Raw genomic sequence first — 21,700 nt, 5'->3', positions numbered from 1 at the left:
TATAACCCCTGTGTTCACTGTATTTGATTCAGGTGCCCTGCATCTTATATATACACTTTTCTAATTTGGGGAGGGGAAGGGAAATAGTAAAATACTGAAATAAGGATACAGGTTGACCCATTGTAAAAATGAGATGTACAAGACACTATGTTGAAAATGAATTTTACAACTTCCAGGAGTTGGGAGGGAGGAGTTGGGGAGGTGGGGAGGGAAGAGAGGATAGGGGAAAAACAAAGGAGGGGGTAACAATGCTCCATAGGAAATGTACTCCTTACTTTACTCTTGTAACTGTAACTCCTTTGAACAGCATCTTTACAATAAAGAATGTATATATTAAATAAAAATATTGCTCATATTACTAGCATGTACCAAAGCAAATGTTCTGAAGAAGTGTTTAGAAATGGAAATACTTTACATTTCTAAAAGTCATCAAGAATCTACAAAAGGATTTGTGATTATATGTTACCTCTATTTATAGTACCTGCAGTTTTAAGACTTACATATATATGCATGTGTATACTTTTGTTTTAGAATGGCAACAAATATAAACAAAAGGAGTTTGTTATTAGTAAAACTGGCTTTCTAAAACAACAAAACAGATTAGCATCGCATTATATTTGGTAACTATTATTTACATATCTAACCTAAAAGAAACCTGGCTCCTTATATCTGTTTCAGCTTCTACTCCTCTTTTTCTACTGATAGAGCATTAAAACAATCTTTATTTGTACAGTCATATAGTTTAAAAAGGCAGGAGTATTTTAGTAGCTTTTGCAGTTAATTCTGGACTTTCGCTGATAATGAACAGGTTTTCAGGAATGAAAACTTCTTAGCAATTGTGGTATGTGATTTGAAAGTAAGTCACTAAGCTTTCTGAATTCTGACACATTATAATCCATGTATTTTATTATGTAGGCTTTCCAAATACTGATTATTTAATGGTAAAATTATTTTTAAATTTTATATAACTCTTCAACAATACCTCTTAACAATGGGTAGTAGACATGTTCATAGAAGTAGACACAAATTAAAAAATTCTAATTTTTCTTGGAAACTCTAACTTTATCTTTGGTTACAAGCAAAGTGTGAGTTATTTAACTTAAAATGGCACCTTATTTATTTTCAAAATAATGTGTCAAATACTCAAGCCTGAATTAAAATTGTCTGTTGGTTACTATACAAAAATGATCAGCTCTGCTTACAACTCAAAGAATTGCATAATTGCATTGGTTTTAGACAAATCACAAAATGTGGCTGAGTGCTTTCTATGTGTATCTAATGAAAGCTGAATTTTTCTTCTTTTACAAGGATATTTTAAAGTGAATTCTCCCTATCCTACCAGGAATGAAAGAAAAGATTTATCCTGTATTTGGTCCTAAGGCTCCTGGATTTTTTTATTTTACTTTTATTCTTGTTTCACAATTACATATATTGATTTTTAGAATAAGTTATAGTGTTTTTGTTATTTTTAATATATTATAAGCGTGATTCAGAGGGGTTACAGTTACATAAGTAAAGTAATAAATACATTTCTTGTTGAACATTGTTACCCCCTCCCTTTTTTCTCCCACTTTCTTTCCCCTCAGTCCCTGGACTTTTATCTCCATCACTACTTCTGCATCATCAGTGAGAATATCAACCTAACAAAAAAAGGAAGGATGTATCAATTATGTAAATTTATTTTATCTAGTAGCCTTGGCTATTGTAAATCACACATTGTGAACTACAGAATGAACCTACATTTTAGGCAAATGAGTGCCTAATAATTTACATAGAAACATGTATACTCATGATTTACAATCAATAAGCAAATTCCAAACCAGTTATGTTCTTCCCTAGGGTTGTTTTGTTGGCTTCGATCTAGCACATGCAGTTGGAAACATTGAACTCCACTTGCATGACTGGGGTGTGGATTTTGCCTGCTGGTGTTCCTATAAGGTACAAACTAGTTGATATATTTACATAATGTTTTTCATATTGACATTAATCTAAAGGGAAAACTGGATTCATGGGCTCACTTTAGAATCTGAGTTACTTCCTTCTCTCATTATTTTATTTTCTGCCTCTACTTAATAGTAAAGTCCTAAGAGTCTAGTATTTCAACAATAACAGAGAATTTAGTCCTTTTCAATTTACTCATAAAGTTCTGTGAAAAAAAAATCAGGAAGATCTAAAGAAAAATGAGCACACTAAAACTATATTAATTAGAGGCCTTAGTTACTTTTTTTTTTTTTTTTGGTCCAGTCGTAGGGCCTGAACTCTGGGCTTGGGCGATGTCCCTCAGCTCTTCAGCTCAAGGCTACCGCTCTACCACTTGAGCCACAGTGCCACTTCCAGCGTTTTTCTTCTTGCTTATGTGGTGCTGAGGAATCGAAGCCAGGGCCTCATGCATGCAAGGCAAGCACTCTACCACTGAGCCACCTTCCCAGCCCCTTAATTTTGTTACTTTTTATTTGCTGTTGTTTTGTTTCTTTTTGGTGATTTGTGGGGAGAGGTACGAGGTTTGATGAAATTTCTATATATATAACTGTAATTTTTATTTTAAAAAATCAGCCTACTATTGGTATTTGAAATGAATTGGCAGCGAAGATGTAAATTAAGTAAATCAGTTTTAATTTAGACATTTTGTTTTTAAAGAACTTTACAATTTTGGGGAGAAAAGTGGGGGAGCGGGATGGGAGGGCAGGGATGGTAAGAGGAAACAAAGGAGGAGGCAACAATGCTTGATAATAAATGTACTCATGGGGTTGGGAAGGTGACTCATTGGTAGAGCGCTTGCCTTGCATGCATGAGGCCCTGGGTTCGATTTCTCAGCACCACATAAGCAAAAAGAAAAAAGCCGGAAGTGGTGCTGTGGCTCAAGTGATAGAGTGCTAGCCTTGAGCTAAAGAGCTGAGGACAGTGCCCAGGCCCAGATTTCAGGCCCCACGACTGGAACCCCCCCCCCAAAAAAAAAGAAAAAAGAGAAATGTACTCATTACCTTGCTCATATAATTGTAACCCCTCTGGACAGTATTTTCACAATTAAAAAAACTTATTAATAAAAAAAGATTTTATGAAAGAAAACTTTGAATATGTGCACTTTAAATCAGTTAGACTTCACTGTTAACTCTAATACCTGTAGAAAAATTTAAGAAAATATTACTGCTATTTACTACCTGTGTCAAAAAATAAGCTATTTTTCCCAACCTCATATTCTTTGTTTATTTGTTTATTTACTTGCTTATTATTTTTTATTATTAATTAATTTTTTCAGTCAATCATGGGAGCTAGAACTCAGGGCCTGTTCCTGAGCTGCTTTGCTCAAGGCTAGACCAATTTGAGTCATAGTTCCAAATTCTTTTTTTTTTTTCTGGTGTTTAATTGGAAATAAGTGTTGCACAGACCTTCTTGTTTTTCTGTTTATAAAAGTGACACAGATTTTAAAATCACACATAATAACATACTTTGAAATGATAAAGTTATGGTTTCAAGAAATATCAAATAAAACACATTGTTTAATTATTCTCATCTATTTATGTATCTCACAGAATCTTCTTATTTCAACTCCAGTATTTAAATTCAGGTGCAGGAGGTCTTGCTGGTGCCTTTGTCCATGAAAAACATGCCTATACAATTAAACCTGCGTGAGTATCATTTTCAGACTTTTCTTTTGTAATGAACAGGTGAATGTGTATTTATAACATATGCCATTAACATGAATTCCCAAAGATATTATCCAACAGAAATCTGGATTAGATTATAATTCTTTTACTGTTCTATTAACAGAAATCATATCAGAAAGGGATGTTTTCTGAAGAATTCAATTGTATTAACAGGAAATTTAATCATAGAAGGGAGCACATAGGAGAAAACACAGGTCTCTGCAACGGTGGAAAGCAAGTGGTTTAATGCGAAAGACCACTTGAAGGTTTTTTTTTTCAATTAGACCTTAGAAAATTTCAAATTTCTCACACAGATGAATAAATCAAAGACAACGGGAGCTGTGCCTAATAGAGCCTGAAATGTGGCTCGTTATTATTAAAATTACATCTACCTTTAAAGCTATAAATGTTACAGGATGGCTTATGAGCATTATCTTCTGTCCTGAAGGACTTTATAAGCCATGAAACCTGAAGAAGCTGAACACTGAACAACAGACTAACTGCATAAAAAGTAATACTTTCCTGTTTTATATAACTCGCTGTGAGTTTTAGAGCAAGTATAAATGCAAATGTAATACTGCAATGCTTTTACACCTTTCTTATTTGACTGGGAAACTCATAAGGGTACTTTTTATTTTTATTTGGGATGGAGATAAAGAAATAATATTCTAGAGAGCTTATAAATGGTTGCTGTATTGGCATGTGTGTAATGAGGGCAGTGTCTACACATCCAATAGATAATATAATAATATTTGATTAGTTTTTTTAATCCTCTCAGCTACTGGCAGTTTGGTATCACCTTTACAGGAACTGAAGTAGATCTTGTAGCATCTCACAGTACTGAAGGAATTTAACATGCTCTTTTTAGTTTATTTGAACATGTCTCAAATTTCTCCAAGACTACAAGATTTTAAAATTAATTAAAAGAGTATTTTCTTTGGATGGATGTTTAGTCACACAGATTTCTTCTTGGATATATTTTTGTCCATACATTAAATTTCTATGGCATAAATGCTTTGAAAAGAATACAAAGCATATATATTATGACAACAAAACACATAGCTCAAAAGTCAGCTTTACCTTTTTTTTTTTTTTCCCTATGGGCCTGAGCATGATCCCTGAGCTTCTTTTGCTCAAGGCTAGCAGCTATCACTTGAGTCACAATGCCACTTCTGGCTTTTTCTGTCTATAGCATTGAGGAATCAAACCGAGGGCTTCAAGCTTGAGAGGCAAGCACTCTCCCACTAAGTCACATTCCCAGCCCTCAGCTTTACTTTTTAATCAGTCCCATTGATATTACCTAGCATAGTTGTGTTCCACATCGGTGCTACAGAGATGTTACTAGCACTGGGTGATGACTTGCCATCCTCTTCGCTTCACATTCTCCATTTATTTCGGTTCAATAGAGACACCATCAGCTCCAAGGGATGTTGAGATAGCTGTAGACTCTAGAGAAGACCAATGCTATGAGTTAGGTCCAGCTTTCCAGCACAGGGTTTTGAACTTGGTCTCTGTGACCGTGAATGAGGAAGTGGAAAGGGGAAAGGAGCAGGAGTATGCTCTCACATGCCTTGTTCTGTGCAATCCCCAAATCTCCCACACAACATTTCAGAACATGACACTTCCGTGCTCCCAGGAGGAAGACTATTAACAGCAGGACTATAATTCAACTTAGTCACTTCTGGTGAGGAATCTCAGGAACGTTCCTGACTTCTCAGAGTTCTGGCCTTTATAAAAAAATTAAAAAAGGAAAGTAATACCAGCATGTCCACTTGCAGATACATTCTGTGAGGTAAATTCTGTAAGGTACTAAGTTCAACCACTTAAGCATTTTAGTATATGTGTATTATATGTGATCAATTCCCATGGGACTACGTAAAAGTATTCAAAATTTGAAAATTCGAAGGGAAAAGATGGGTGACATTTGAACAAATGTCACAGTGTATTCTTTAGTAACTATTACTTTGTAATTACAAATACTTAGCCCCAGAAGTTTTGATAACTCACTACAAATGTATATGTTTGATTTTTGTTTTGTTTTATATATTTTTGGCAGTGCTAGGGTTTGAACTCAATGTCTAGTACTAGTTCTCTGCTGAAGAGCCGCAATTCCAGTATTCTTTTGCACAGGTGAATTTTGAGGTACAATCTTATTAGTATCCTGGACCACAGTATACCTCTTTTAGGCTTATAACCTAGCTGGGGTGACAAATATATATTACCATATCCAGTTTATCTTACTGAGATGAAATTATGTGAGTTTTTCTGCTTGGACTGACATGGATCTATGGCCCTACCCATTTCAGTCTTTCATGTACTTCAAATGACAGGGACTGGCCACTGTGCTCAGCCTGTTTAGAAGTCTTGTGAGCTTTTCTTTGCAGCTTGACTTTGAACCAATATTTTTGTATTTCATCAAGTTTCTTCCAGCAGAATTTTGACTATTTGACTAACTTCATATTTTAATTTCTGTCTTCTACTAGCCTTCCCATCGTATCCCTCTATTAATTAATTAAACTTACTTTCTCTCTCTCTTTTCTACATTTCTTCCCTCCCTCTTCCTCCAGTTCTTTCTTCCTTCTTTTCTCCCATCCTGTTTTCTTTGTTGTCATTTTATTTGGACGTGGTATCTCTTTGCTTTTAAGATAAGGTTTCATGATATAGCCTAGGTTGGACTGGAAATTTCCATTCTCCTGCCTCACCCTCCTGAGTGTGGATTGCAGCTGAACATCATTATGAGATGTTTTCTTGTACATTCATTCTGTATTTGCATGAAAACCATACTTTTCTCTTTTTTGAAACATTTGTTACTCTCTACTGCATTGTAATTAGTTAGCTTTGCAGCATGAAGGTTTTATCTGGCAGAGCCAGAACATTCATTACAGGAAACCTTAGTTTTGGTTTTGCTTTTATTATTTTCTCAAACTCTTAAAAGTTCCTTAAACATGATATCAGAGTGACAATGCTTCCAACTTCTAGTCTTACCTCCCATGTCTGCACAAGTAGTGCCTTTGTATTTCATTTGTGTGAGACAGTTGAAGATTTTTAGGAATGATTTGAACGAGATAAGAATAAACTATTTTCAGAAAATATGCTCATCATCCCTGACAAAACTTTATTTTGCATCCTGGCATATATTTTATTCAGATATCTGCATCAACAAATCAAAACTATACAAATAAGAGATTAGAGTAAGTACTAAGAAACCCTGAAAAACAGAATTAGCACCGTGAATAATTAATATTGTAGATACTACAATGATATTTAATAAAAAATATTTTGAAAATGAGAGGAAGAAATTTTCCTGTGGGAAATTTATAACAAAGAGGTAAAATACACTTTTAATTTTCAAAATTCCAAGATAAATTCCAACTCGATTCTCAATTAATAACTGTATTTTAGTTCTAAGTTCTTTTATAGCAGCTGCTTCACTGACAAGACTTCTATCACTCATATTTTTCAGTCTTATTAGAATGGCAAAAAGACTAAAGAGAGTTTTCAGTTAATAAAAAATTCAGTATTGTAACTAGAACCATACAGAGAACATTAAGTAAAATACAATGAGAGTAACCAATATTAAGAAATTTCAGAAAAGTCACCTTCGTTGCTTAAAGAATGGTGCCATCTAGTGGCCAATTGTAATATCAACTAAACAATATCAAAATTGCATTTGTTCACCAAGTCTTTTAAAGTATATACATTTAAACTATTTTTGATCACTAGCTATATATTTATAGCACATTATTTTTGTATTTAAGCCTTCAATAATCAGGAAGAGAAGGGAAAAGGTAATGGTAAAGGTGAAGGGATGTTTCAGGTATGTTGTTAAGCAAAATGGTTTGTGTGTGTGTGTGTGTGTGTGTGTGTGTGTGTGTGGTTTTTTGTGTCATTTTTTGTTTTTGTTTTTTAAGTTTTAGGGCCTTGTAAGTAAGGTATTATGGGAATGAATTACTCACTTGGCACAGAGAGACCCCTACGCTGTGCAAAATGAAGTTATAGGAGTTTAATATGTGGTAAATCATTTTGAAAGGTGTTTTGGTGTGATATTACTATTAACAACACACGTGTGTGTGTGTGTGTGTGTGTGTGTGATGTTGACCCAACTGCACAACTCATGTTACTTGTGTAAAATATCCTGTACATATTTGTCCTGTGGAATACTAACTTGATGCACTTCAACTCCACATACTACCCCAGGCAATGATAGAGAATGTAATGGCCTAACACTAATCTATAATTTAAACCTTCTTTCAGTTCCTTAGTGATCCTTTCTGACTTAATAGTTACCAAATTCTGTTTTGTACCTGAATTATACCTCCTGTATATAAAGCCCCAGAGAACCAGGCATACACGTGCCAGTGGCAAGGTATGTATGACCCTTTCAAGGGCAGAAAATAAGTTCCATTCATTTTGAGTGTGCTTTTGGAGAAACCCAAATTAAAATGAGACTTTCTCAAGGCATCTGTGCTGTTTGTTCAGGCTGTTTCTGGAGTTATGTGTTCAGTATTACTATGGATGCAGCTAAAATGATGTATTATCTACAGATTTCACTGGGACGTCTACTTTTCTTCTGGCTTCACCAGAGAAAATAGCTGTAGCTGGTGAGGTTTTCTCCTTGAGCCACCAATCATATCATATCCACAACACGATTCAGCATGATTTCAAAAATACAGTTTTAGAAAACATTTATTTCCATTCAGAGCTTTGCTACTTGCTGATTTTTAGCACCTGTTTTCATCTGATTGCAAGCATTGCTCAATACGCAAGCATTACCTTAGTCTCCACCACACTAAGGTAATGCAGGAAAGCAAAGATTGCCATTATAGACATACCTTCACTTAAAATATTTTCATACATCCTAGCATGAAAGTCCTTTTCTTGGAAACTTTGGCCTCTAACTGTAGGAATTATTTTTGAAGTATTAATTTCACCCTGAATTTTATCTAATATTGTAAATATGATAATATAGGGAAGATACAATGAAAATGGATCAAAAGAAAGCTTTTCCAAAGATTCAAACTTTCATGTGAAAAAAGATCATGGTAAATGAGGATGTTTCATAGAGCTATTAACCGATAGAAGAACTTTGACAAGTTAATAACAAAATATATGACTCAAATATCAAAGATTTAAGCCAAATGATAAATCTTTCAAGAAAAATTCATAAAAATTATCATCTTTCAGGTCATGCTGAAAATATAAAACAAAATATGAAGACTATTATACAACCACATCGCATACAAATATAAAAAGTAACTCTGAATTGTTTGTTTCTTAAAATTAAATGCTATATAATTTTAATCTAAACTTTGTCAAATTATAGGTCAAAACCTTATATTTTCACCTTTGTATTTTAAGTTAATATCTCAGTCAAGAGGCTTTTGTGGTTATGAGATATACTTATGCATATGTGTAAGTGTGTGTACTTATATTTGCATACATCTGTTTAAATAACTAATTCATTATTCAGCATTTTTCCAATACAAGTATCTTTCTTTTATTTATCTGCCATTCCTAGGGCTTGAACTCAGGGCCTGGCACTGTCCCTGAGTTTCTTTTTGCTTAAGGCTAGCATTCTACCACTTGAGCCACTGCACCATTTCTGACTTTTTTTTCTGTTTATGTAGTACTGAGGAATCAAACATTGGGCTTCACACATGCTAGGCAAGCACTCTACCACTAAGCCACATTGCTTTATCATGTAAAAGGAAGGAGGTTGAGTTGATTAAGGAGATATAAACAAACAAAACCAACAAATATTTTTGTGCAAAAGAAATCTTTTTATTAATAAAATTTTCTAGATAGAATTAAGTATAGGATATTGTCTATGACTTTAATAGTCCATGCTTTCCAGTTGGAGTATCATCTTCTAAATAGTAAAATAATGTGGTGTACATGACAGAAGAAAATCTGAATCTGTGTCCCTAAGGCAATTTGTAATAGCAATTGTGTGAATTTTCCATATGAGTTCACTGAAGGAACAGCAAGATTATACATGAAATACTGAATTACTTGGAGCTGCTTCAGAATGGCTTGAGTAAAGGAGGTGCAGAACTTGTCCACACAAATCCTTTGTAAAATAGAACACAATGTTAACTAAGTGAATCAACTGATTCCGTTGAAAGAAAAAAAATATTACCTGTAAGGGAGATTTGATTCATAAATTTCATATGTTTAAGGAGGCATGAAAAAGGAAAAAGAATTACTTAAAAGACATTTCTTAAAGGGATCATGAAGTGCAGTTTGTTTTTCTTTTTATTCCCTTCACTAGCAGTTTTATGGAATCTGTGTTATTGACAACATTTTAAATCTTACAGTATTATCATAAAATTACCCTTTTTTCCTATTGTATAATACTTTAAACATCATAAACTATGGTAGCAGCTGGTCGCTTCAAAGTCTTTCTGGAAACCCCACTCAGGAAGTCACACCTGACCTTTGTCTGGCATAAAATCCTGATGTAGACAAATCACTTAAGATAGCTCATCCCAGGATCATGACAGGTTATCTAAGGATAATTTCACTTGGAAACTGTTTTACACAAATAGTTGTGAAGGATGCCTTATTTTCTTGCTCTGAAAGTTTTAATACTTTGAAATTTTCCAGATAATTCTTTCATTTGGTATTTTCAAGATGTGTTTATATAAACAACTGATTTGCACTAAGGTGGGATCACAGTAAAAAATGAACTCAGGAAAAAGACTTCTTTTGGAACAACTAAGAAAACTAATTTCACCTTTCAAAGAGCCAAAATAGCAGGTATCCACATTGAAAGATGCATTAAGTCCATTCATACCTCCTTAATAATGATGACATAATCATTAATTTGGGAACACTGAAGCACTTTGAAACCTCAAAATCTATTTTCTGTTCTGAAATTGCAGTCTAGTGTCTCTGAAGATTTATGAGGTCAATGATCCTTTCAGACACAAAAAGTACAACTTGTCAGAACTTCAGTTCTTGTTTTAATTATTTCAAGTTTTATCCTATGAGTGACCTTTGGAATCTTCAGGTTCTCGCTCTACCTCTCTATGTCTCTCTGTTTCTCTTATTCTTTATCTCTCTCGCTTAACTATGAATTATCAACCATGATGACTACATTTTCATGTTCTTATATATAAAATCACTTTTTTTTGATTGCCAAAAGAGCCAGGGTAGAAGTTTGCTGTGATGCACACTTTCACTGGTAGGTGGCTGGAAGGAGAAACTACCTTTACACACACAGACCCAGTGTGTGTTCAAAACAGGTGGGCTAACTTCATAGGCATTAAACCGCTTGGACTATATTGCTCACAACAAATATCCAAACTGTACATCTCATTTTATCTTTATAACCTGTTTTCACTCCTCCATGGGAAAGGATTTGATCCAAGGATAGGGACACCTACATTTTAACTTTCACTTCTGTGAGCTGCTCAGGAACAGGTAGCATACCCTTGATTTCCACATGATATCCTGCTCCAATCTGCTTTGGTCAGGGTCCCAAAAGATTTAGTTTTTAGCATGGTCATGTAAGCATGAAATACCCAGGTGACATTTTCTTTTCATAAGGGGCTTGTGATTGTATTGAGACTTTATCTTAGCCTAACCCAATAGGACTGAATAATTGAATATGAATTGAACCCTTCTTGATTCGAGAACCCTTCATGATTCTTATCCTAATAGGCACATTGCCCTATTAATCTTTCATTAATAATCTTCCTTGTCTAAGAATATATATATATGTATATAAATTACTCATTGAATACATCGCTCTTTCTTTGCTTCCAATGTAGCAGGCGAAAAATCTAGCATATGGCAGCATTTCTGCTTCACAAATTATTCTGAAAGGGGTGTGATTTACAAAATATGGACAAATTAAATATGTGTTTCAATATGTTTCTGTGAAGGCCAAATATATCCATGAAACCCAGCTGCAATTTAAATAATCTGTCATGAGTTTTCAGTCAGTATTGATGAACAAAATTCAAAGTTGTTTAGCTTGTGGAGCAGGTACTGGAGCTTATAGGACCTCAAAATTGAGGTCTTCCCTGCTTCTTTCTCCCAAGTGCTGAGACTATAGATCTGAGCCCTTACATTGATTTAAGTATCAATTTCTAAATTCTTACATCAAGATATCTTCTATTTCTTCAGTCATCTCCAGGATTATTAAGAAATATTTCAAAATAATATTTCATAGAGTTATATTCAAAAAAATTGCAAAGATTTTTGTTAATAATATTACACCAAAATATGGTTTTGGCACTTACAAGAACAACATAGTATTCTTAAGAAAGTGATTTTTTTATTAAATAAATTTTTCTCATTTTAAGACGGATTATTTGATGACATGTTAGTTCACTAGGCATATTTGAACAAGTTTCCTGCAGAGTGAGATTTGAAGGGGTAATTGAATATGTAACAGAACCAAGTGAAACTCCAGTATTTACAGATGGATGGGCAAATGTGAAAGAAATAAATGAATTGAACGTGGAGCTACTGCCTCAAACTACTAACTCAAATAGCATTAAAGTGCTTGCATTGGAACTAAGCACAATGAGTGTGAAAAGATATGTATTTTTACAAAATAGAAATTGATAAGAGTGAGTGAGTAATATTTTTCTCAGTGTCATACCGTGTCAATTCTTATATCAAGCTTACTTGGTGACTCCTTTATGATGTTAGGGATTAAGATAAAAATGGAGTGGTAAATCACTCTGTTTTGCTCATTAATAAGAGTGTTTTCTTTGCCTTAGGGACTTTTGAATCTCTTATTATTACCTAATCGTATTTTATTTTCATAAATAATGCATTGATGAACACCTCTAGTTAGTTTTTTTTGTTTTTAAATCTTTGGTTATTTTTAATTTTCTCTTTGGGTTTCTATCTACTGTTTAATCTTTATTCTTATGAACTGGCTCTACCTTTAATATAGCTTTAATATCTACTTAAAATGTAACATGTATTTCTGTATTTCTAACTTTCCTGCTTGCTCCTCATGGTAGCTTAGAATCAGTGCCTGCTGTGAGGCCCTGGCTTAAGGGAATGACCAAAAGACTTTTGTGCAGATACACCCATGTCATTGACCTTACTTCCCCAAAGATAAAGTCATAGTCTACTCAAACTCATACCTGTTTGAATTTGGTCACCCAAGTTTGATGGTTATCAGTGGAGGCCAACAAACACAAATAAACAACAACAGCAATAAAGCTTGGTGTGGTGACAGATGAATAGAGTTATTTTCTTTTTTATTCTTCCTTTGTTGTGGTGGTGGTTGTTGTTGCTTGTTGTTTGCTTTTGTTCCAGTTCTAGGGCTGGAACTCTGGGCCTGGATGCTGTCCCCTAGCTCCTCTTTGCTCAATGCTAGCACTCTACCACTTGAACCACAGCTCCACTTTGGGCTTTTTCTGTAATTACGTGGAGATATTTGTTAGGAAATGGCAAGACTTGGAAAAAATTATATTAAGTGAACTAAGCCAGGCCCAAAGAAACACAGGTCCCATGGTTTCCCTTATTTGCAATAACTAGTATATGTCTGAGACAAGCAGAAAAGGTCAGATAAGTTGATGTTAGGTGAAATGAACCCCAAGATAAGAACTCAAATAGTTTTTCTTTCTTTTCTAACATATTTATAAGGTGATTTTTTGTTGCTTTGTATGCCCCTCCCCCACAGTATAACCCCTGTTTTCACGGAATTTGATGTCAGTATAATTTGTGAAGGGGAAGGGAAAAAACAAATCGTTTAAATAGGGATACAGGTGGACCCATTGCAACAATGTGAAGTACAAGATGCTATGTTGAAAACCCAACTTTAGGCGGGGAGGGTGCAGAGATGGGAGGGCAGGGATGGTATGGGGAAACAAATGAGGAAGAAACAAAAAAACAAAAACAAAAAAAGTCTCTAAAAACAAAAACAAAAACAAAAAAAGTCTCTTGGACTTCCTGTCTGGGCTGGCTACAAACTGAAATCCTCAATTCTCAGCCTCCTGAGTAACTAAAATTACAGGTGTGAGCCACCTGCACCCTGTATGACTAGAGCTTTGATCAGTCCAAAAGAAAGAGCATAAATCAATGATGACTCATGAAAAGAAATTGCTACAATGACTTACAATTCTTGAAATCACAGCATTGTAATTTCTCCATATGACATTTGACTCAATTATAGACATATTTATTGAGGACATTTTTAGGCCATTTTTGTGGAATTTGGAATGTACCACATGAAGGCAATGCTCTCTCTCTTCTTCAAACTTGTATTCCTGCAAGAGGAAACCGCCTACGTGCATAATATAGATCCAGTTTTATGGTATTTAGGAAAACAATATACATAGATTATTTTATAAATACAAGAGGAAAAGGGGGCATGGACATATTTAATGTGGGATCCCTGGCAATGTGCAGTATATGAAAATGTATTCATGAAACACTGTACCGTGTTAATAAAATTTAGATGAAGAAATGAATGAAAGGAAGAGTGGTCAGAGTCTGGGTGGAGGAAGTCTTTTCGCTTTTGATAAAAAGCAATGCAAAATTTGAAATCATTGCCCATGTAGGCAAGACAATGATGTGACTTAATAACTTTAAAAATAATCACACTCGTGTCTTTGTGCTGTATTAGGACAAGTTGTAGAATTTACAAGGACTGCAGAGGGGCTATTACAGTAAAAAAAAAAAAAAAACAACTGGTGGTAAGATTTCAGAGGAGATGAACAGCAAGGAGTTGTGTTCAGGCACTCAAACTGGATATTATGTGACCGTTTGGAATAATCAGAGTACTGTCTGTCGTACAATGAAAGCTCAGCTGATGTTTATGTTGCTCTCAGTATTATTAAAACAAATTCATAGAATAAAACAAGAAAACATCTCAAATTCTCTAAATTATGTTTGGCTAATTTTTGGTTTAGCTAAATGTTTGGAGAGTAATAAATCAGATAGGTTAAAGTTGTTTGCTGTCAATAAAAATGTAATATGGACTTTAGGTTGGAGCTCCTTAACATGTTATGTAATTAAATAAGGTTATTCTTTTATTATTTCCTTTTGATTAATAATGTTTCACAAAACATTAGCATAAGCTCTTAGGTTAAAACAAGATATTATTGTTTATGGCAAACATTCAAAATAATTTCTTCAGGCTATTTTGAAATACAGAATAAATTTTGTTGACTATAATCAGCCTAATTTCTCACAGAACATGAACACTTTTCCTATCTAACTATGCTTGGGTACCTGTTACCCACCTCTGTTTCTTTACCTTATATGATTTATTTTCTAGCCTCTAGTGCCCAACTCTATTTTTCTCAATGAGATCAATAATTTTAGCATCTACATTTGAGAACATGCAGCATTTTTCTTTCTGTTTCTGGCTCATTTCACTTTATATGTTAGTTTCCACTTCCATTCATGTTGTCACAAATGACAAAAATGTAGGTCTTTTCTATGGCGGAAAAGTTGCATCCTTCATCCATGAATGGATATCTAATGCATTACATATCTTAGATATTGTGAATAGTGCTGCAGTAGACATGGGAGAACAGGTATTTTCTTGTACATATCTATGTGTGCGTGTACATATTTACACACACACACACACACATATACACGCATACATGCATACAAATACATTGGGTTGAGGTAGAATTTGCTCTCAGGGCCTCATAATTGCTAGGTAGGTGCTCTGACTCTTGAGCCCACTTCCAAACAACTTTGGCTTTCGTTCTGTTTCTCATAAGATCATGCAATTTTTCCTAAAGACTACAGTCATTCAATTGTTCTTCCCACATGTAACTGTGATTACAGATGTATGTTATTGGATCCAGCTTGTTAGTTGAAATGAAGAATAATGGCTTTCTGGCGTTTTGCATGGAATACATTGAAAGTGCATTGCTTCTAATCTCTACTTGCCATGTAGTTAGAATTCTAAGTATGTCCCACCATGCTAGGTATATCTAGCTGTGTTTTTAAAATATAATTTTGCTAAGTTCTGTATAAAAAGCAAGAATATATAGAAATCAACTGAATGTATAAATTCCAAGTTACGCTAAAATAAAATCTTTGTGAAATTTTGACTCTATAAAAGCATGGAGAGTAGTATATCTAATAAATAGAATAAGTCATTTATTTGCAACAAAGCTACATATGATGCTCAGATGACAGACCTTCTAACATATTCCCAACTGCTTCTACAGATTTTGTTTATTTAAAGAATAAACAGTTAAGCTTTACTTCACATCTTCCATGCTTTTGCAGTGCTATGACAATTTGTATGATTCAGTGCATTTGTAAAAGGCGGTAACACAGTTGTATCTGTTATAAGTTGTGGGGACTGAAAGAGAGGGGGGTGGAGGAGGGAGGAAGGAAGGGAGGGAGAGAGAGAGAGGGAAGAGAGAAAGAGAGGGAAGAGAGAGAATGTTTGTAAATAAGATTGAGATATGGTTTTATTATATTTTAATATTTGCTCCAAAAATGAACTGTATGTTTATTTTCACATAAACTAAGAAAGCTGGAAGTTGTTACGTTTAGTATGCGTAAGGTTTCTAGTAAGAAGAGATAAGGAGTTTAAAGAATAAGTTAGATTAATTCAGTGCATAAAATTGAAAGATTCATAATAAAGATTTTGCTACTGAAGTTTTGTTAAAGAGATCTAGGAGAGTTTGGAGATTTGATTTCTTATCTCCTAACATCCAAAATATATCCACTAAATCTTTTCTGGCTTTTGCTTACAGGATCTGATTATACCTCAAAAACACCTTTAGATCATGTCCTGCTTTCCGATAGATAACACTTGTTTAAATTCATTTTGGAGAATTTCTGATGTTCAAGTAACAGAAAATATATTGGGATTTTTACATTTTATTAATTTCTCTCTTGTAATATCTTACTTTTCTTTGCTTGCTTCTTGCTTGTGCTTTAATTTTTGAAGATAAAAGATTCAAATCTCTAGTCAGGTCCAATGATATTTTATCTTGTTATTGAGCAAAATGAATCTTTAAATAATAATGAATAATTTATGACCTTATAGTTATAAACTAATTTAATAATTTTGAATTTTATTTAGTTAAGTTTATATTTTTAGAATACATGAAAAGATTTAATGACACTTCTGTGTTTTAATTTCACTTTTCCTACCTGTTGAAATCTGCTAGGTTCTGTGTGACTTATTTGAAAGCTTGAATATTTTATGATGCAATTACTTTTTCTTTGCTCTTTAAAAACCTAAACCATCAATTTCCATTTGTAAAGGCTTCAAGAAGTAACATAAAAGTATAAAGCTTATTCAAGTTACTAAATAAGATCTAACACTTCAAAGAAAGATATCTCCAAAGAATTTCAAACAACAGGAAAGGTCAAAACAATTTTATACAAGACACTGTGTTGGAAATGAACTTTAAGTCTTCTTGGGGGAGGGGAGGAGTGGGATGATGGGGGAGGGAAGGGATAGTAGGAGAAAAACAAAGGAGGGAGTAACACTGCTAGGCAAGGAATGTACCCATTACCTTACTCACATACCTGTAACCACTCTGCATAGCATCTTTACAATTAAAAAATATATTGGTGCTACATTGTCTTTCCTAAAGATAATGCTACAAATCCGCCATCCTAGTCTGTCACCTGGCCTGAATACCAACAACTCAAAATCCTAAATGAAGTTCTCAATAATATGGAGAATATCATTGTGGGATGATCACCACTACACTGAAAATGTGTACCTGAGACAATTATGCAATTATTTTTTGCATATTTGTGATCACAGTAGTCAATATTAGAGCCTCAAAATTATCTTCTATACATCATCAAGAATAAGAACATTATTCTTCATAGGATTAATTTTCCAGGTCTTTTCATTTCTTTACAAATGATACAATATCATTCTTTCTAATGGATGAATGTAATTTCATTATATATATGCCCTGCATTTTTTTGATCCATTCATCCATGAAGGTAACTGTACTGACTCCATACCTTGACTATAGTAAATACGACTGCTGCCATGAACATGGTGTTCTACTGTACCCTGGTTTCTAATCTTTTGGATACATGCCCAGGAGTGAGATTGCTGGATTATAGGATTGTACTATGTTTAATGTTTTGAGGAACTTCTATAGTGCTTTCCAGAGTGGTAGCTTTAAAGGAGAACTCAGAGTTATTCCTTAGGAAGGCTCAAAGTTCAACAAAATAAACACCAGGGGGTAGGCACTTAAGAGATATTGGGGGGGGGAGTGGAAAAGGGTAGACAAATGATGAAGAGAAGAAAGTCAGAATACAGTCAAGAATTCAATGCATATCCTACAAAGTTAAGACTAGTGACAAAAGAGGTATGTAAGAGAGGGGTTGGTAAGAATGTTGAAAGGAATGACATTGATCAATAAGCATTATATTCATAAACTCCTTTGTTAATTGACAACTTATTTGCACAAAAATAAAGTACTTAAAGTGTTAAAAAAAGATAATTTAAAAATACATTTTTTAAAAAAAGACTGAAGATACATTTCTTCAATAACTATAATAAGATAAATATACTATACAAACACAGAAGAGAGAAAAACATCTCATGACAATTCAGTAAATCTGAAAATGATGTGAGATACAAAAAAAGAAGTAGAACCATATCATTTTTAATATTCCATGACAGAAAATTATAAAACTGTCTAATAATTATCTGTTGAGTTGTTTTGGTGAATTCTTTTTTTTTTTTTTGGGTCCGGTCGCGGGGCCTGAACTCTGGGCCTGGGAGCTGTCCCTCAGCTCTTCAGCTCAAGGCTAGTGCTCTACCACTTCAGCCACAGCACCACTTCCGGCTTTTTTTCTTTTTGCTTATGTGGTGCTGGAGAATGGAACCCAGGACCTCATGCATGCAAAGCAAGAACTGTACCACTGAGCCACCTTCCCAGCCCTAGTGAATTCTTAAGTAATTGTCTTGGCCACTGACCACACCAGTTTCACTGTCATAGAACTTCGTTGTATTCTTTTTCAGGCCTAGACTACTCAGACATCATTTACTATTATATTATTAATTAATAGTATATGATATATATATAGCCTTAAATGAGGAGCTATTATTTTCTCCTTTTTTATTCTGCTCCTTTTCATAATTTAATATTCATATTGAAACTAAAAACACTCATCTTCCTATGTCTCTGATTCTACTTCATTTACCATTTCAGTCTTCTGAATCTTCCAGTTGACTGCATTGGGAATTTTTAAATAATACACATCTAGCTTTAAGTCCATTTGTCTTCTCTTAAGTCTCTGTCTTGCAGTGTTCCTTGTATTCTTGTGTGTGTGTGTGTGTGTGTGTGTGTGTGTGTGTGTGTGTGTGTGCTTTCTTTTATTTCTTGGTGTGGGGAATAGAGTCACCTGCAGAGACTATGAAAGAGGTTGTTACAGAAAAGTATGAACATTAGAAGTCAAAATGAAGACCCTTAGAAGTCTGCCTCTCATGTTTTTGTTAGATTAATGCTTTTTAATTACCTAGTACAACCCAGTACCACCATACTCACAATTTTAAATTCTAGTAGACAGGAGATAGTGTCTGGTATAGCTTATTCTAATATCTGTGGAAAAGAGTTTAACTAGAGGAGTTAATGAAAAAAAGTGAACCAGGATAAACTCTGAAAGAGAAGGGGAATCCAGACACTAATGCCTCATACCTGTAATCCTAGATACTTAGGAAGCAGAGATCTGAAGATCATGGTTCAAAGTCAACCCCGGAAGCAGAGACTCCATGAGATTGTTAGAGATAACCACGAAAAAAACAGAAGTATAACTGTGGCTCCAATGGTAATGTGTTAGCTAGCCTTAAGCAAAAACAATCAGGGATAGCCCTCAGGCCCTGAGTAAAAGCCCCAAGTACAACAAAAGATAGAAAGAGAGATGGGGGGGAAGGGGAACCACACAAATGAGAGAGCAAAAGAGAAGGAGGAGAGATAATTTAATTGGGAGGATAAATGATAAAAATAGAATGTCTAATAACAAATATCAACTCTTTCTAAATTTCCAGTTAGTAGAGTATTTTGCTTTATATAAATCTACCTTTAGCTCTCATTTGATTTCCATAACTGAGCAGATCTATATCTTACTGCCTGGCTGGTACAGATATTCCTTCTTACCTCCACCTTCTCGGTCTACCTGCTAAGACCACAGAAGCACAGAATGTTGTTGTATTCTTACTTACTTGTTAAGTATAACATGGGCTTTACTAGTAGCTTCCCTTTGAAAGAAGTCATTCAGCTTCCCTGCACTGTACTTTTCTTGAATCTAAAGCTATGAGAAAAATGTCTACCTTAGATCATGAATGTAAAGTTTAAGTGACAAACATACTTTTGTTTTAATGTCCTTAGCAATATGAGATGTTTTTCCTAGCCAGGCCTTTTGAGCAGGATTTCTTGTTGGCATGAGAACCCATCATTTGAACAGCTAATCCATTTCTGAATACTCTACAGGATTCTGTTATTTATAATCCAGGAGTATTAGGTGCTCACGTTGGGTGGTTGCTATGGGAGGAGATGATGGATGTCAACAATTAAAGCCTTCAGTGAAGCTAGTCTAGGGTCCAAGTCATATCCTCAAATGCTTTTTCAGTAAACCATTAGAGAGAGAGAAAAAAATATAATTTGCTCACTGAATTGAAAAGAAGCATGTAAAGAAGCATGTAATCATTATGTAGTGAGATTTGTCTACACAAATTTGAAGCTCTTCTTTTTTATATAATCATGTTGTATTTGTACTTTTTATATATAGGTTAAATATTTTTACAGCTGAAGCAAATAATGGATGAAAAGTGATGCCTTGTCTTTAGTTACAAAATCATTACAGAGATTTTTTTAATCTAAGAATAGCACATTTTTCCTTTATATAATCCCTCATTTCTTTCATATTTGGGTGATGAACATGCCATAATATATTTTTCTAAACAAATTACTATTTCCTCCTGTGTTCAAGTTCCAGGCCATTGATGTTTTGGTTAGGTATACAAGGCAGCCATCATAATTCATGTTCTTGAATTTTTAATATTACTCTATAAACAGAAATGACAAATATTTAGTTCTTTAGTGAATATGTGAAAATGATAGAAAACTTGTACTATATAAGGAAAGGTTGAAATATTGCTTCCAAGTTTTGTTTGGATCTTATTGAAAATAAATGGGAAAAAAACACTGCTCTATAAGCAGACCTTAGAAAAGAAAATACTGAGAGGTATTGTTTATATCAGTTTCCTCAGAAAGCAGTATTGTGTAAGAGCTCATATACTATTTTTTAATGTATCAACATAATTCTATTTAACAAATTGCAATCTTTTACTTCTTTTACAAAAGGCATAGTGAGAATAATGCTGTTTGTATGTTAAAAGTTTTTTACTGTTTGTTGTTGTGGGTGGTGATGTTTCTTCTTGCTTTCTCTCTCTTTCTCTTTCTCTTGCTCTCTTTCTTTCTAAGGACACAGAAAGAGTGGGAGGAAGAGTGAACAAATGCAATCATGTTACTTACTATACACTGTGTGGAAAATGAACTGTGTAACATATACACAGGTACTAGAGGAAGAAATTGGAGCAAAGGGAAGGAAGAGTAACATTGTCCAAGAAATGCACTGATTGTCTGACTTTTTGAAATGACAACCCCTCTGGCAACACCTTAGTAATAACAATAAAATTATATTTAAAAATTGCTTTTTGAAGCAAGTGATGGTGGTTCACACCTGTAATCCTAGCTATTCAGAAGACAGAATGAGGATCATGATTCAAATATAGCCTGGGCAAGAAAGTCTGTGCAATTCAACTCCAAATAACCCCTTCATTCCACAATGAAGGAAGATGTGAAGCTTTAGCCAGAATGGTAAAACACTAGCCTTGATAACAAAAGCCCAGGGACAGTACTCAGGCTCTGAATTCAAGCCCCAAGACCAGCACAAAAAGAAGAAAATGAAAGTAAAGAAGTATTTCATATTGAAGTACATTAGCAAATTGTGTGTGTGTGTGTGTGTGTGTGTGTGTGTGTGTGTGTGTGCACACGTGCATGTGCCCGTTCTGGAGCTTGAAATCAAGGCCCCAGGGAAGGGGGCACTGTCACCTGCATTTTCCTTTT

At 34.3% G+C, this 21,700-nt stretch overlaps 1 protein-coding gene across 3 annotated transcripts in view; it reads left to right on the top strand.

Annotated features, from left to right (window-relative positions):
- The window catches only part of Kynu (kynureninase), a 98,691-nt gene that overhangs the window by 57,220 nt on the left and 19,771 nt on the right, over positions 1 to 21,700 (top strand). For all 3 annotated transcript variants that reach the window (XM_013030073.1, XM_013030071.1, XM_013030072.1), the window contains 2 exons: positions 1,840 to 1,938; positions 3,553 to 3,626. In XM_013030073.1, coding sequence (XP_012885527.1) covers positions 1,840 to 1,938; positions 3,553 to 3,626 — 173 coding nt within the window. The remainder of the gene's footprint in view (positions 1 to 1,839; positions 1,939 to 3,552; positions 3,627 to 21,700) is intronic.

Source organism: Dipodomys ordii, unplaced genomic scaffold (assembly GCF_000151885.1).
Source record: "Dipodomys ordii isolate 6190 unplaced genomic scaffold, Dord_2.0 Scaffold126, whole genome shotgun sequence".
Classification (NCBI taxonomy): Eukaryota; Metazoa; Chordata; class Mammalia; order Rodentia; family Heteromyidae; genus Dipodomys; species Dipodomys ordii.
Note: the sequence above shows the minus strand (reverse complement) of the source record. Positions and strands in the feature narration are given on the sequence as shown.